Source organism: Dermacentor andersoni, chromosome 6 (assembly GCF_023375885.2).
Source record: "Dermacentor andersoni chromosome 6, qqDerAnde1_hic_scaffold, whole genome shotgun sequence".
NCBI classification, from domain to species: domain Eukaryota; kingdom Metazoa; phylum Arthropoda; class Arachnida; order Ixodida; family Ixodidae; genus Dermacentor; species Dermacentor andersoni.
This window is the reverse complement of record NC_092819.1, coordinates 54,331,035-54,346,176: the sequence shown is the minus strand read 5'-3', so window position 1 is coordinate 54,346,176 and position 15,142 is coordinate 54,331,035. Positions and strand designations below refer to the sequence as shown.

General features: G+C 44.5%; 2 protein-coding genes across 4 annotated transcripts in view; one reads left to right on the top strand and one right to left on the bottom strand.

Moving 5' to 3' along the window:
* LOC126522866 (androgen-induced gene 1 protein-like) overlaps nucleotides 1-15,142 on the top strand; it is a 29,764-nt gene that overhangs the window by 9,616 nt on the left and 5,006 nt on the right. For both annotated transcript variants that reach the window (XM_055066599.2, XM_050171708.3), the window contains exons 4-5: nucleotides 332-433; nucleotides 992-1,107. In XM_055066599.2, coding sequence (XP_054922574.2) covers nucleotides 332-433; nucleotides 992-1,107 — 218 coding nt within the window. The remainder of the gene's footprint in view (nucleotides 1-331; nucleotides 434-991; nucleotides 1,108-15,142) is intronic.
* Nucleotides 2,636-15,142, bottom strand: part of LOC126522864 (uncharacterized) — a 76,261-nt gene continuing 63,754 nt past the window's right edge. For both annotated transcript variants that reach the window (XM_072288737.1, XM_072288738.1), the window contains one exon: nucleotides 2,636-13,384. In XM_072288737.1, coding sequence (XP_072144838.1) covers nucleotides 4,127-13,384 — 9,258 coding nt within the window. In that variant the 3' untranslated portion in view covers nucleotides 2,636-4,126. The remainder of the gene's footprint in view (nucleotides 13,385-15,142) is intronic.

Genomic DNA, 15,142 nt, shown 5'->3' with positions numbered 1-15,142 from the left:
GTGTTTGATTAAAACTAACTACTCAACAGTGAACATTGTGCTGTGACTTTTGTTTTTTTTCCACATTGCAGTTATCGCGACACAAAATTGCTGGCCTCTTATTCCCTAACCGAGGTGACCATGGCACTTTGGTTGCCCGATTTCTTCTGGTTACTCCAAAATGTCACACAGGGACGACAGAAAGGAAACAAGAACATTGCAGTCTGTCATACCTGTGTGGTGTTATGCTGGCTGAACCAGTCGGTGTGCACTGACCGGCCAAGCAAATAACCATAAATTCTTCTCTCTCTTTCTCTGTTCCCCCCCCCCCCTGCTTTTTTTTTTTTTTCAGTTTGTGACTGGATTATTTTGGGCACTCTACTTCTATGATCGAGAGCTGATTTTTCCAAGATCACTTGCGATCTACTACCCATGGTGGCTCAACCAGCTGTCGGTGCGTACATTGCACGACTACTGCCTTGCGCTCTTCATTTCGTGAATAGCTCTTAGAGGCCAACTGCAGCATAGTTTCAAACGGCATAAAAGGCATCATTTCTAATAACGTAGATACAAAGCCACATTGATGCAAAATTTTATGTAACAATAACACAGGGGTTAACCAATGCAGGGGCTATGAAGAAACTGTAATGGTTGGCTCTGGATTGATTCTTACCGCCAAAGGTTAACATTTCTCCTGAACTCGGTAAACTAGAGTTTCTGCCTCCCACTCTCCTGAGAAGGTGGCTGCCACGGTCAGGAATTAAACTGGCACACTCATACATCACACAATGTCAACACAATGTCACGGATACTGTGACGAGTCATCATTTTGCCTAGAAAATGTGGTTTTAACCAGAAGTCCACAAAGAAACCATGCGTTTTCCATGTTCTGTAGATTGTCTCAAGACTATCGGATTGTTAATTGCACACTGTACAATATTCCCATAGAGTATTCTGTGTAGCATATTCTTGCTTAGCGTCTATATGCATCTGTCTATTTTGTTGATTACAGCACACCAACATTACATTTTTCGCATTGCTCGAAGCCAAGCTCGTCCACCATGCCACGCCTGCCAGGAAAGATGGGTTTCGTACCATCTTCATGTTAGTGTGTGCCTACGTCGGATGGTAAGTGAGTGCACCCGTCAGAATGCTTGCTTCCAATACATGCACCGGAAAATAAAGCTTTTCTTTTTTCTTTTCATAGCGTAGTATGCTGTCAAGTGGTGGGTAATGCGCCATTATCTCACTAGGTGGAATATGTAGAGTCAACCTTTGCGCACCATGGTTCCAAGTTGTCAAAAAATGTGCTAATGTCATTGTCATGATCAATACACCATAAAGATGGGCACCAGAGGTACACCACAAGTTATTGCAAGCTGTCCATCCTTTTCTTTGCATCTTCACCTTTTGGCTTGCAAGTCATTATTGCAAACCTTTAGAAACCAGCCCAAATTACTGTTGTAATGATTGGCTTTTTACTACCAGCACCATAGTGGTAAACTTGGACCACCTGCATACTGCACTCCATCTCCATTTTTCCATCCAGTTGACCAGGAAATTGACGCCAGGCATTTCTTTAGAAGCTCCTCACCCTACCAGCTTTCACAGCATGCACCCATGTTCTTGCATGTATTACATCAGCGCAAATACAAACGCAACAATTCCTAAACCATTCCAATGCTTTGTTCTGTTTCTAGGTTAACCTGCATGTCTAACAGTAGCCTAATTCAGACTCCACCGAAGATGTACGCTTGTTACTACTTTATGCTCAGAAACCGGCTACCGAGCAATTATATGTTACACTTCCATGTAGTGCCACATAACAGGCATTCCGATCAGTTATTTCCTGCTAGTGTTTCAATTTATGCTGAAGGTACAAGCATATGCAAAAAAGACTACTAAGATTTGCGATGCCAGTCTATACCTATAGTTAATCATCAGTCTATATTGACTGTGCATAACAGCAGAAAGAATTGCTCTTAATCAATGGCAACATGTTTGCCTGCTTTGAGAGTTATGGAGGACACTGGTCATGGCAGCAGCATTGGTCATGATAAATTTAAAAATATGTGTTAGTGAACTTGCATTCAAATAGGCGCGTTACCGTATTTACTCGAGTTTGCTGGCCTCAAATCGGAAGGTCCAGAAATGTTTCCCCAAATGTAAGCTGTCCAAAATATCAACAGAAGTGTTGCACATTTTTACCTGTATCACAGTGCATCAGAAGTTCGCTCATTATCTGCATCAATGTCAGGTTGTGACGTCCTCATGCACATTGCCATCTTCAATTGCGTTGAACTGCTTTCAAGCAAGTTGCAATGTCAGTTAAACTGGGATGTTTTTCTGTATGCCAGTGTTTAGCGGACTGGTGCGACAGTATTATTGGTGAATTTTAGCATGCACACTTTGTCAGTCAACGTTTAGGCAACATCAATGCTAGCAACTCACTCATAGAATCCTTGAGCCACATCTATCAATTACAAGCCTATATTTGTCACCTATATCTTGTTTTAAAAAAAGTGTTGGCTTACCTTCAAATAGGGTATCACATCCTTTAAAGCTATCTTGTAATGAACTTGCATACATGTTACAAGCACAGGTGTTTCGTGCTGTGTATAAGGCACTAAAAGAAATATTTGCCAGGCTAGTAAGCTTTCAGGTTCGACAGAATTAGTTTTATTAGAGTCAGCTCGAATGAAAGCTTGAAGAAATGGGTATAGCTGGTCCAGGACAAGATGCGCAAGTGGCAAGGTTTTGAAAAGACCACCTGATGAAGTGCTTGGGGAGGCATTCTCAACACTATGGCAGTCTGTAGCATTGGCCTTGTGAAAAGTTGCTTCAGAAGTTGTCACATCAACGAAGGAAATCACATAGTGCCAGCATCGTCACCATTATTATAGCTGCAGCACCTGAAGATTATCATTGTAATCTCTCTGGTGTGTGGACTTTCACCAGCAACACCTAGTGCAGCTTGGGCTGTGAACAGTTCTTGTCATTTAAGGCAACATCTCATGGTGGCCTTAAAACACACTGACATGACATACAAAGCTAGTGAGTATAGATCACAAACTGAAAAACTTTTTAATGCATTAGCAAATGGGCCGACTCCTAGTTACCAATTTATGTTTTGAGATCTGGCTACATGCGCTGGTCTGTCGTTTAGGTTAAAGGTTCGTGCCAGCTAAGCTGCTACATGATAGATAGTTACACGGTGGTCAAATGCATAGTGCGGACACCTGTTATGCGTGTGTGAGAATGCGGCAAAGCAATGAGATCCCTGTACATTGTGAAAAATAATTAGGGCCGTCATTTCCATAACACCTGAAGTAGTGAAATAGTGTCAACAGAAATAAAGTAACAGCCATGAACATGACTAAAACCTTCTTGTAATGTCTTTAAGAGTATATATCCCCTTCAACATCAAAAGAACTAATGAAAATAATGATGTTAATAGTTTTTAGTGCAAAGAAATGCACGAAACTAGAGAAGGCACACAGGACACAGCAAACTATTAACATGCTATACGAACTAGCCCACCAGTCTGTTTTATTAAAACAATGATATTTCAAATGTGCCAAATACATGCCAAAGTACTTCTGATTGTACCTACACTGTAAACTGCACCAAGTGAGTTACTGAAAGCAGTTACAAAATAGACATCTGCATCTTTTCTGCAATACTAGCTATGTTGTTGTGTAGGAAGGTTATCTTGTTTTGTTGTTTTTGACAGTAGTAGTCTGCACTACGAAAATCGCTTAAGGAGATTGCTGTTCTCCAAACCCAATTCAAATGACAGCTAATATGATTCCTGCACCTCAGGTATCTTTGAAAGTTCAGGTGCAGAGTCCATATTTATGGACGCAACAAAACTTACTGAAAACTCTAGGATTGCAAATCTGTTCCATGTCTGCTTGTCTTTAATTATACTGAAGATGAAATAAATGTTCAACCAAAAGATTTAACAAAGGTAGTTAATTGGCACCTGAAGGGGATATTGTGACATGAGTACTGGTATTTTTAGTGAAATGAAGACCTATTCTGAATAGGTATGAGTATGACTATGTGCATCGTGTTTCAATCTTAGCATTCCATGTAGTGATCATTGTCACCTTGTTTGTGGCTTGATAAAAGCAAAAGCACAATTCTAAAAACAGAAACGTTCTGGCGGCTTTCTGTTTCTGGTGGACCTTCTCACTGGTAGCGTTTCTGCTTCGTCACTCTCTCCTTGTGAGTGTGCTAGTGACGTCCTGCCTCTGCGTTTGGGTTTTGTGGCAGCCTTTTTTGGCTTATGTTCCTCAGGTAATGTTTCTATGTGAGAGATGAGAGACGATGGGGATTGCTCATTCAGGGGTGCGCATTCTTCTGCAAAATTTTCTGGCAGCTGACGCATAGCCGGTCGTTTTCTGAGCGGCATTACATTTTGGGCTGGCTCTTCATTTTTCACCTCTTCACCCGCGAGTGTATCTTCCCTTGTGGTTTCCATCTGCTCTGTCAACTCTACAAGCTGTTTCTCAGCTTCCTCCTGTCGTGTGCTTTCCGTGACTGCAGATGGCAGTAACTTTGTCGCATGGATGGGCGCTCGCGTGCTGTGAATGTCCAGACTAGCCTCCTCGTTACCAGCCTGGCTTGGAAGTAGCAATACTCCTACATTCAGGGACTCCTCCATGCTAAGAATGTCCAAACTAGCTTCATTACCAGCCTGGCTTGAAGGTAACGATACTGCTACATCCATGGGCTCCTCCATGCTAGGAATGTCCAAACTAGCCTCTTCATTACCAGTCTGGCTTGAAGATAATGATACTGCTACATCCACAGACTTCTCAATGCTAGGAATGTCCAAACTAGCCTCTTCATTACCAGCCTGGCTTGAAGGTAATGATACTGCTATGTTCACGGACTCCTCTGTGCTAAGAATGTCCAAACTAGCTTCATTACCAGCCTGGCTTGGAGGTAATGATACTGTTACGTCCACGGACTCCTCTGTGCTAAGAATGTCCAAACTAGCTTCATTACCAGCCTGGCTTGGAGGTAATGATACTGTTACGTCCACGGACTCCTCCATGCTAGGAATGTCCAAACTAGCCTCTTCATTACCAGCCTGGCTCGAAGGTAACGATACTGCTACATTCACGGACTCTTCCTTGCTAGGAATGTCCAAACTAGCCTCTTCATTACCAGCCTGGCTTGAAGGTAACGATACTGCTACGTTCACAGACTTCTCCATGCTAAGATTGTCCAAACTAGCCTCTTCATTACCAGCCTGGCTTGAAGGTAATGATACTGCTATGTTCACGGACTCCTCCTTGCTAGGAATGTCCAAACTAGCCTCTTCATTACCAGCTTGGCTTGAAGGTAACGATACTGCTATGTTCCTGGACTCCTCCTTGCTAGAAATGTCCAAACTAGCCTCTTCATTACCAGCTTGCCTTGAAGGTAACGATACTGCTACGTCCACAGACCCCTCCATGACAGGAATGTCCAAACTAGCATCTTCATTACCAGCCTGGCTTGGAGGTACCAATACTGTTACATGCGTACTCGGAGCATTCCCATGTATTGAAATTGCATTAGCGTGTCTTGGTTGCAGAGCCGAGTCTTCTGCAGGCTGCTCGAGCAATTCCTGGGTGCTTTCATAGTGGCTGCAACTTGAGGTGGCAGACAATGGTTCGGGACGCTGCTGCAGCCTTTTATCATGGACAACTGAGGGATTTGTGAGTGGGGTCTGAGGTAGTGTAGGTAAAGGAAGCAATTGACTTTCCAGATCCACACCTGCCAATCGAGTTTCCGAGGGTGTTGTCAGTTTTGAGGCCACTTCTGCTCTTATTCCTTGTGAATGTTGCAAATGTGAGAAGCCACCTGTGATGGCAGGAGGAGCTGGCTCTATTTCCTCCTCACACAATAGCTCATTTAGAGTAGCTTCTGGGGATAAAACAGCACCATCTCGTGGCATGCCACCTGCCACATCGCCTGTTTCTTCAGTAGCATGGTCTCTCATCTCCTGCTCAGCGAGAGGAATAACTGAGAGTTCCTCATTGCACGAGCCTATTATAAGGAACTCTGCAGGACGTTGATCAGAAGACAGTAAGGCAGGGTGGCCAACTGCATAGGCTATAGACTTTCCTCTGCCCTCAGAAGTGCTAACTAATTGGGAACTTTGTTCATTTGTGCGTGCTACAGACACTTTCTGGCTTGTCTCAGTCAGGTGGCAGCTGTGCAGTGGTGAAGCGTCTGCTGAAAGTATGATATCCTCAGCTGAAACTTCAATGACCGAAGCCACTTCAATGTCCTCCAGCCCTGCCTGTGCGCTTAGCACAATAGCTGCTTCAGCACCGGAAGTGCTAACACATTCCTCCAACGATGAGGCAAACAGTGTGAATTCTGCACTGGCATCAAACCTCGGAGAAACGCCAGGCGGCTCAGGTTGAATTATGGTGTTTTGTTGCTGATTTGCATTACCTTCAATATCTGGCTCACGTGGTGAGCTCATAACGCCTACAGAAGCCATTTTATCATCCTTAGATTGGTTTGTAAATGATGATGTGGAATGTTGAGTTGGTCTAGGAATGTTCTCATTTACGTGGTCATGTTGCTGGCAATTATCCGTTTTATCTCTCGATTCCTCACTGAGGCTCTCTTCAGCTACTGTAATGACTAGAATTTCACTTTCATCAACTTCTGCCAAACCAATGGGTAGTTTCCCAGCCGATTCCTCAACGTGCAGGGCCCAGTTTGGCACAGGTGGCACTGTGGCATTTGTTTCATGTTGTGGGGCATCACTTTGCAATTGGTCATGACCTGGCAGAGAATTGGTCTGTTTTGCCAGATTGAGAATGTTCTCATCCACAAAAGATGATGCAGGCTCTGTTTCATACTCTGCGACAGCCCTGCGCACTTCACGCAGCTGCTGGCCGGCATTGTCCCTGCTATTGGTTTTGCTTTCTTCGTTTACGCAGTTTTGTCTTCCCATTTCGTCTGCTGTATGAACTGGTAACATTCGGACTCCGTTGTTCTGAAGTGATGTAGGCAGAGACACATCTCTCGGATTACTAGCAAAAGCTTGCACTGCGGGTGCGTTCATTTCAAGCTCACATAGTTTCTCACTAATAGGTGCATTTCTTTGAGTAACGGGCAAGTTCAGGTGCGCCTCCTGCCCAGTCAAGGGCACATGTGCGTTCCCAGATTTGTCTCTTGCTGATAGAGCTGCCAGGATATTGTGCTCAGTTACAGCACTGCTCTCGTGATGCTGTTCACCTCTGTCTTCAAGTGGAGGTACATCAGCAGATGTATCTTTCTCTCTACCCTCCAGCAAAGGACTACTCCTTAAGTTCGTCAGCTCCGTACTCGTCTTTTCCTCTGTTGGGAGTATCAGCATAGATTCAGCTTCCACATGACTTGAGGTTGATATTGCGGAATGGTCTTGCTCAGCGCAAGCTGCGCCCTCTTTAAGATTGACGATTCTGCCCACAAATACAGGTTCGTCGGTGGAACTGCTTGTCAGTGTCTCTATGGGAGAGATGTCTGCAACTTCCTGCCCGTGACTTGCCCACTTCTGGTTCATTGCACTCACGTATTCGTCATCTTTTGATGCTGGTGTCGCCATATAATCTTGCTCACCGTCAGCAGTAGCACTTTGGAGGTCCTTTATTTCATTTTTGGATGCAAATTCACTGCCAGAGTCCCTTCTGCGATCTTCTGTCGGGTGGCTCAAGTCTGTGTGACTCACAGTCGTTGTCTCTTGGTTTGAAAGTAATGATATGGTTTGATTGATGCCTTCTAATGCTGGTGTCATAGTGAGGTCTTGCACAATGTGAGTGACACCCTCGTGAAGTATGTTCATTTTGACTTCTAGCACACGATTACAGGTGGAGTCATCACTCTGTTCTAGTACAGTGGCATTATCCAGTTCTCCTTGCTCAGCGCTCACTCGCGCTTCGTCAAGAATGAACAGTGCACGCTGATCTGCAGAGTGCTCAGGTGATGATTTCGTGTCTTCATAATCACTGCTTGCAGTGATCTCTTCACTTTTGGCTGTTTCAGCTTTAAAGGCGCGATTTTCATGTTCTTGTGTGAGAAGGCTCTTATTTTCTGTCTGCTTAGTGCTTGCGTGTTCCTTACTCAGGACTTTACTCTCGTCTCCAGCGTTTTCTGATGATGGTCTCACATTGAGGTCACGTTCGCCATCATTGGCTGACATTTCAAGTTGGTTTGTCCCACACACAAGATGTGGAGACTTGCGTGAACCATCTGCGAGTTGCTTAGCTGTGTGGCTGCTCACAGATACTGCTTGCTCGATGATCACGTTTTCATTCTTGGAAAGTAATGATGTGTTTTCAGTCTGCGCACCTTGTGATGGTTGGGCAGCTGTAATTGAACAAACTTCATCAGTGCCAATGTCTTTTTCAAACTGATACTGTATGGTGGCAGCAGTGTCAGTGGTAGTATGATGAGAATGCTGCAAATTACTGGTCACATCAATCGTCTCACTGATTCTTTGCAACTGACTAAAGGACAGCGATGTTTCTTTATCTTCTCTGTTTTTCATTGACAGGTCCTTAGATAAGTTTTCACGGTCTACAGCCATGGCCTGTCTTTGTGGCTGGTCACCTGTAATGTCAGATGCAGGTTGCATGAACTTGTCTACCAGATCACTTGTTTCTTCAATATATTCACTCTCCAACTCTCCCTGTTGAGCACTTGACTCTTCCGCATTCAAATATGACGACACACTTTCATTCTCATTGTCTTTTGAAGATGTGGTGTTGTCATATTTAGTAATAACTGGTTCCCACTCAGACTGGTTTTCAAGAATTTCACAAGTACTTGCTCCATTATCTTCTGGAAGCAGTTCGTATAACACTGGTTTGGTCTCTAAGCTTTCAGTTGGGAGACTAGGCAAACAGTGCTCAGGCACATTGGCTGCTAGTTTTTCATTCTGATTATGGCTGACAGCTGCACTGAGCAGGGTGAACCCACTCGCGTTCCCGGCAGGCTCATGAGAGATCTGCAACTTCTTCTTGGGAAGGTCGTGTTGACGAGTGCTTTTCTGGCTCTGTTCTAAAGGTGGCCCATCATCCATTGACTTTGCTTCGCTGTTGTCTGGTAGGGAATTCGAATTTACAACCACATGAGCCATAGGCTTTCCACTTGTTTCAGTAGAAGGATGATTTAGCCGTAGCTCCTGGGCTGCGTTCTTGTCATCAGTCTTGGGTAACAGCGCTTTCATTTCAGTAGTACAGCCTGCAGGGAAGGGGGACGATGTTGACAGCACCACGATGGTTGGTTTTAAAGATGGAGAAATGTTCTCGGTACTCATGGTTGCACTGCTGTCCTGTTGAGGTAAACTGCCCTCTCGTACAGCTCTAGCAGCCAAGCCAGAAGTGGATATAATTTTTTCAGGCTTCTGAGGTTCACTTGGTGGCTTAGGCTCAAGATCAAGCTGCATCCCTTGTTCACAGTGAGAGGAATGTTCTGTTCCTTGTTTGTGTGTGGTTGGTGCTGACAACAGCTCTTCTACTGCGAAGCATTCAGGCTCTGGAGATAGTTGTTTTGTAGACGCTTGCTGGGGCTCTTGCACCTTTTGGTTTTCTACTGTTGAACTGTCCGCTGAAAGTAGCATTGTTAGTTCATGCGCAGGTGTCACATCCTCTGTTGACAAGCTGCCATGCTTACGCACAGCACTATCCGGTTCTTGAACTGTGGAGGATTGTGTAGATTCTGTTAATGCTAAGCTTACAGGCACATCATTGCGCTTGTGGCTAACATCTGGCCCATGATGCGCATGCTCAACATTCACTTCACTTTTACCAATTATGTCTTCATTGCTGTTATCCAGTGTGCTTGTTGCATACTCTGTCACAACCATTCTCAGAGCTATGCTTTCTGTTAGCGAGGCTGTTGCCTGCTCCTTGTGATTAATGGCAAGTTTATCTTGTCCGGCTTCCACTACAGTGATCTGCGCCTGTCGACAGGCATTGCCCTCGTCCTGCAATTCAGACATCCGTGTCGCTGCAGCGTTTTCTGTGGGTTTCGTTGAGGATCCTGCTTTGCTTATCTGTTCCTGTAGCTGAGGCAAAGGACTTTCAGGTTCAGCTTGGTGGGATAGCATCTCACTCTTTGGAGATAATGCAGTGTGAGAATCTCTATCGGTTGTGATGCCTATCGCCGAGACATGCTTTGATGTACGTGCAGCAAGGTCCTCAGACTGAGCGGAAGTGTTGTCCTGAGTTAGCTTGCACGGTGTGCTTTTTGAACGTGGCAACAGTGCAGTTTGCTGGCCTTCTGTGGACTGCTCAATATATTCAGGCAGCACAGCAGTGTGCTCCTTATGCTCGTGTGGGCCATTTTGTCCCCGTGATTTTACTGGAATACCACCAGGCTCACTTTGTCTAGTTTTGTTGTCATCTCTCGTTTCACGCTTTGCCGACAGCTCAGCATCAGTCACCACCCGCTCTACTGTAGTGCTTGCAGATTGGGCATTTTTGTGCGACCGTTTGGAGTCGGTGTCAGCACATTTATTCGCTTCTCTTGGTGTAACTAAATTCTCTGTCGCCTGGTTCTGCATTGGCCTGGATTCCTCCACTGTAACACTCGCTGGTAGTGTTGTAGGCCCACGCTCAAGACTGCTGATGACATTCTGGTCACATTTTCCAGATGGTGGACCACTCAACCCCGCCGAAGTGTTATTAGCTTGGTCTCTTACTGGGGGATGTACCGGCGGTGCAGGGTTCACAATCATGTTTCCAAACGTTAAATATCCAGGCATGAGCTGAGCAACGACATTTCCTTGAATCTGTCGGCGCAAGAATCGATCGGATTTGCGCTGGCTGGCCGTGGTGCCGCTGTATCCTGCTGTTGTTGGCTGCTGGACATTATCCACAGACTCTACAGGACTGGGCTTGCCCTCCTTCTGAAGGCTGGGATCTTTTGTCTTTGATGGTGGTTGAGAGCTGTGAAGCTCCGTATTATCTGTGCTGTCTCCCTTTTTGTTTTGAACTGGTTTAGATGGTTCTGGCAACAATTTCTTCTTCTCGGAAGAGAAGTATGATGGCCTGCCCTCTGTCTGAAGGCTGGGACTTTTTGCCTTTGATGGTGTTTGAGACCTGTAAAGTTGTGTTTTACTGCTGCTGTCTTCCTTGTTTTGAACTGGTTTAGATGGCTCTGGCAACACATTCTTTTCCTGGGACGAGGAGTACGATGGCTTTGCCTCCATCTGAACGCTGGGATTTTGTGTCTTTGATGGTGTTTGAGGCCTGTGAAGTTCTGTTTTACTGCTGCTGTCTTCCTTGTTGTTTTGAACTGGTTTAGCTGGTTCTGGCAAAACTTTCTTCTTCTCGGAAGAGAAGTAAGATGGCTTGCCCTCCTTCTGAATGCTGGGAATTTCTATTTTACTGGTGCTGTCTTCCTTGTTGTATTGAACTGGTTTAGATGGTTCTGGCGACACTTTCTTCTTCTCCGATGAGGACTTCTCTGAAGAGGAGTGTGATGGCTTGCCCTTCATTTGAACACTGGGATTTTGTGTCTTTGATGGTGATTGAGATCTTTGAAGCTCTGTTTTACCGCTACTGTCTTCTTTGTTGTTTCGAACTGGTTTAGATGATTCTGGCAGCACTATCTTCTTCTCGGAAGAGGAGTACGATGGCTTGCCCTTCGTCTTAATACTGGGATCTTTTGCTTTTGATTGTAATTGAGAGCTGCGAAGCTCCGTTTTACCTGTGTTGTCTTCGTCATTGTTTTGAACTGGTTTAGATGGTTCTGGCGACACATTCTTCTTCTCAGGAGAGGAGCATAATAGCGTACCCTTCATCTGAATGCTGGGATCTTTTGTCTTTGATGGCGACTGAGAGCTGTGAAGCTCTGTTTCATCTGTGCTACCTTCCTTGTTGTTTTGGACTAGTTTAGATGGTTCTGGCAACACTTTCTTCTTCTCGGAAGAGAAGTATGATGTCTTGCCCTCTATCTGAACACTGAGATTTTGTGTCTTTGACGATGTTTGAGGCCTGTGAAGTTCTGTTTTACTACTGCTGTCTTCCTTGTTGTTTTGAACTGGTTTAGCTGGTTCTGGCAAAACTTTCTTCTTCTCGGAAGAGAAGGAAGATGGCTTGCCCTCCTTCTGAATGCTGGGAATTTCTTTTTTACTGGTGCTGTCTTCCTTGTTGTATTGAGCTGGTTTAGATGCTTCTGGCGACACTTTCTTCTTCTCAGATGAGGACTTCTCTGAAGAGGAGTATGATGGCCTGCCCTTCGTTTGAACACTGGGATTTTGTGTCTTTGATGGCGATTGAGACCTGCAAAGCTCTGTTTTACCGCTGCTGTCTTTGTTGTTTCGAACTGGTTTAGATGATTCTGGCAACACTTTCTTGTTCTCTGCGGAGAAGTATGCAGACTCTTTTTGCAATGCAGAAATTCTGCTCCACGCCTGCTTGCACAGGGACGCGCCATCTTGTTTCATTTCAAAAGACTGGATCGGGGCAGTTTTAGGGGTAATTTCTAAAGGTTCGAAATTAAGCACTGACATTAGGCTCTCCCGCCTTAGCTTTCTAAGCTTTGCTCTGATATTGGTTGGCTCTGGTGGTTGTATTGGCTCGGACACCTTGTCTACTTCCAGCTGCACTTCTTGCAAAGAATGCTGCTCCTTTTTGTTAATTACAGGAGCCTTTTCTTTAAGTTTTGATTCGCTCTTTCTAGCTGCTCTTTTTTGACAATCTAACTCCGATTTCTTGGATGTAGGCAAATTGCTTTGTTCAGACAGCTCAGGTTGTGGTGGTTCCTTTATCTTGTTAGAAAGCTTTTGTTTACTTGGAGTCACTTCCTGGCTCTTCACCTTGGGAGTGAACTCTCGTTCATCAAGCTTCACTGATTTTAGCTCAGTTTCGATTAGACATTTCGCCGTTGGCTTTATGGATGATTCAGAAATGGAATCCTTGTCATCTGAGACAGCTTTCTGGGAGAGCAATTGCTGTGGTGGAACATCCCACTTTCTTGGCTTCTTGGCTGTCTCATCTTGTGGTTGGATGTCTGGGACCGACTCACATGCTTGGTCTTCCAGTGAGACACATTGCTGCGTTTCGGGTGGAATGTATGGCCCCTCTGGAAGAGGAATGCTTTCCAGTGGGACCTCCTCGAACAAGAAGGTTGGGTCCAGATCATCAGCGAACGTGTTGCACGCCATTTTATGTTGGGAGTCATCTACATTGTCATGTTTGGCCTCTGCTGTTGTGTCCTCTTCAGAGTTATCCAGACTGTCAGACTTTCCAGGATCTGATTTGTCCAGGGTGTGAAGATTGGAAGCATGATCATTGTCAAGATCGCCGACGGTTGTTTGACTGGCTCCCTCTGGCTGGGCTTTGGCTTCTTCTTGGTGGGCTGTACCTTCATCAGTCTTGGCTGTTTCTGCTTTTCCAGCCTGCAATATAACCAAATAACTGCTATTACTAAAGGAACCACTGGCCATATTGTAAGTTATTTTTGTTACAGCTGTACTAGTTTATATCTGCTATGGTGCCTCAATATGAGACACTTTGTACAACCAATATGCGAACTGTAAAATATCATACAGGCACACTTGATGTCTCATGAGTAATTAGCTAATATAATGCCACCATGTTTAACAATTTAATTAAAAGGCTTGCGTTAACACTGGTATTTTCAAAGCTGCGACGCTTCATTTCTTTCATGGTGCTATCTTTGTTTAGCATCAGAGCTGAAAGCACACTTGAATGCGCACAGAAGTTACCATGCAAACAGCAAGAATGCTCTTATTATCACCTGGCAGACAGTGTGCGTTTACTATAAGACCACTCAAGATGTTTATAAATTCTTTACTTCAAAACACATCACACCACCACAAAACATGCTTTTTTTTAAAACACTTCTGAACATAACCACAGCACGACACATCAGATGGATGGTTTGTGTGTGAACTTGAAGTTGTGTATGTACTGAAAGCCACGACTCGAACTCTTGCGTCAGCCTTGTCAGGCATTACTGATGGCGCAGTGTCTGATCGCAAGCTGCTCTGTGCCTCACCTTGCAGAGGTCGTGGACAGCCGTGAGAAGCCTCAAGCCGACGTCCAGCAATGTGCTTGGTTGTGAGCAGTGGACGCGTTTTCACCACTTGGGACGCTTCATGCAAAGGAGGGCATGTTAGACAACTTTGCACTCGCTCTCACTGCTTGCGGTACACTTCACTCGCACAATGATTACTTCAGCTGCTGTCCTTCTTCGTTTTGTATCCAATAAGGTTCGCATGCCCTGCCCGTCACACTCAGGTGAAATAGGCAAGAGTGCAGTAGCCAATAATGCAAATGGCGTTGATCACATCACCTCATGATCATTCTTGCTGTTGCAGCCTTTTTAGGGTTTGTACATCGGCCAGGTTTCACTGAGACACTGAGCCATCGTTCCAAACTGTCAAATGATAATGGCTGCAATATGCCAAAGCACTGCTAATGTAACAGGCCACACCAATCATTAACTGTAAATCACGTTACTGAATATTGCTACTTTTGATCCACAAGATTTCACATCTCCTGCTTGTCCTCCATCTAGGCTCCATAATTTTAATCATTTTGTCACCTTCTGCATGTTAGCCGTAATCTAGTGTTCATTTAGTAGACTTAAGGTTTACATAGTTGCTCATTATAAAGCCCTCAATATTTCTGTGTAAAAGAAAGCACACAGCTAAAAATTCAGCTTTTATTTTTTAGTGGGCATGTCTTCATTCTCTTATCTGTGGAAACATTCTTGTCCTTGAATAACATTTATCGTTATTTTCTTTAAGGAAAGGGTTATATTGATTCCAGCGTTTTTGCGCACTTTCATTGTTAGACTTTTGTGATTTGGTTTTGTCGAGTGTGACATTTTTACTTTGAAGGCACTGCGCTCCCTTCACTGTGCTCGACTTGCTACATACACTGGATAGTGCACACCAAAAAACCACTTAAGACACATCTTTTATGAAACTGTGTGCTGCAAGGGAACAAACTAATCACTTCATTTTCTTCTTTTTTTTTTTTTAACGTAAGACCACTCTTGTAATGTTGAACAAACCTGAAGGTGCTTTCTATCAAATGCAGTAGTGCCGTCACACTCAACCCGAGATTGGAGCGTTCTGTTCCTGGCAATCACAGATACATTATAATGAAGATGCAAAGGCACTCAC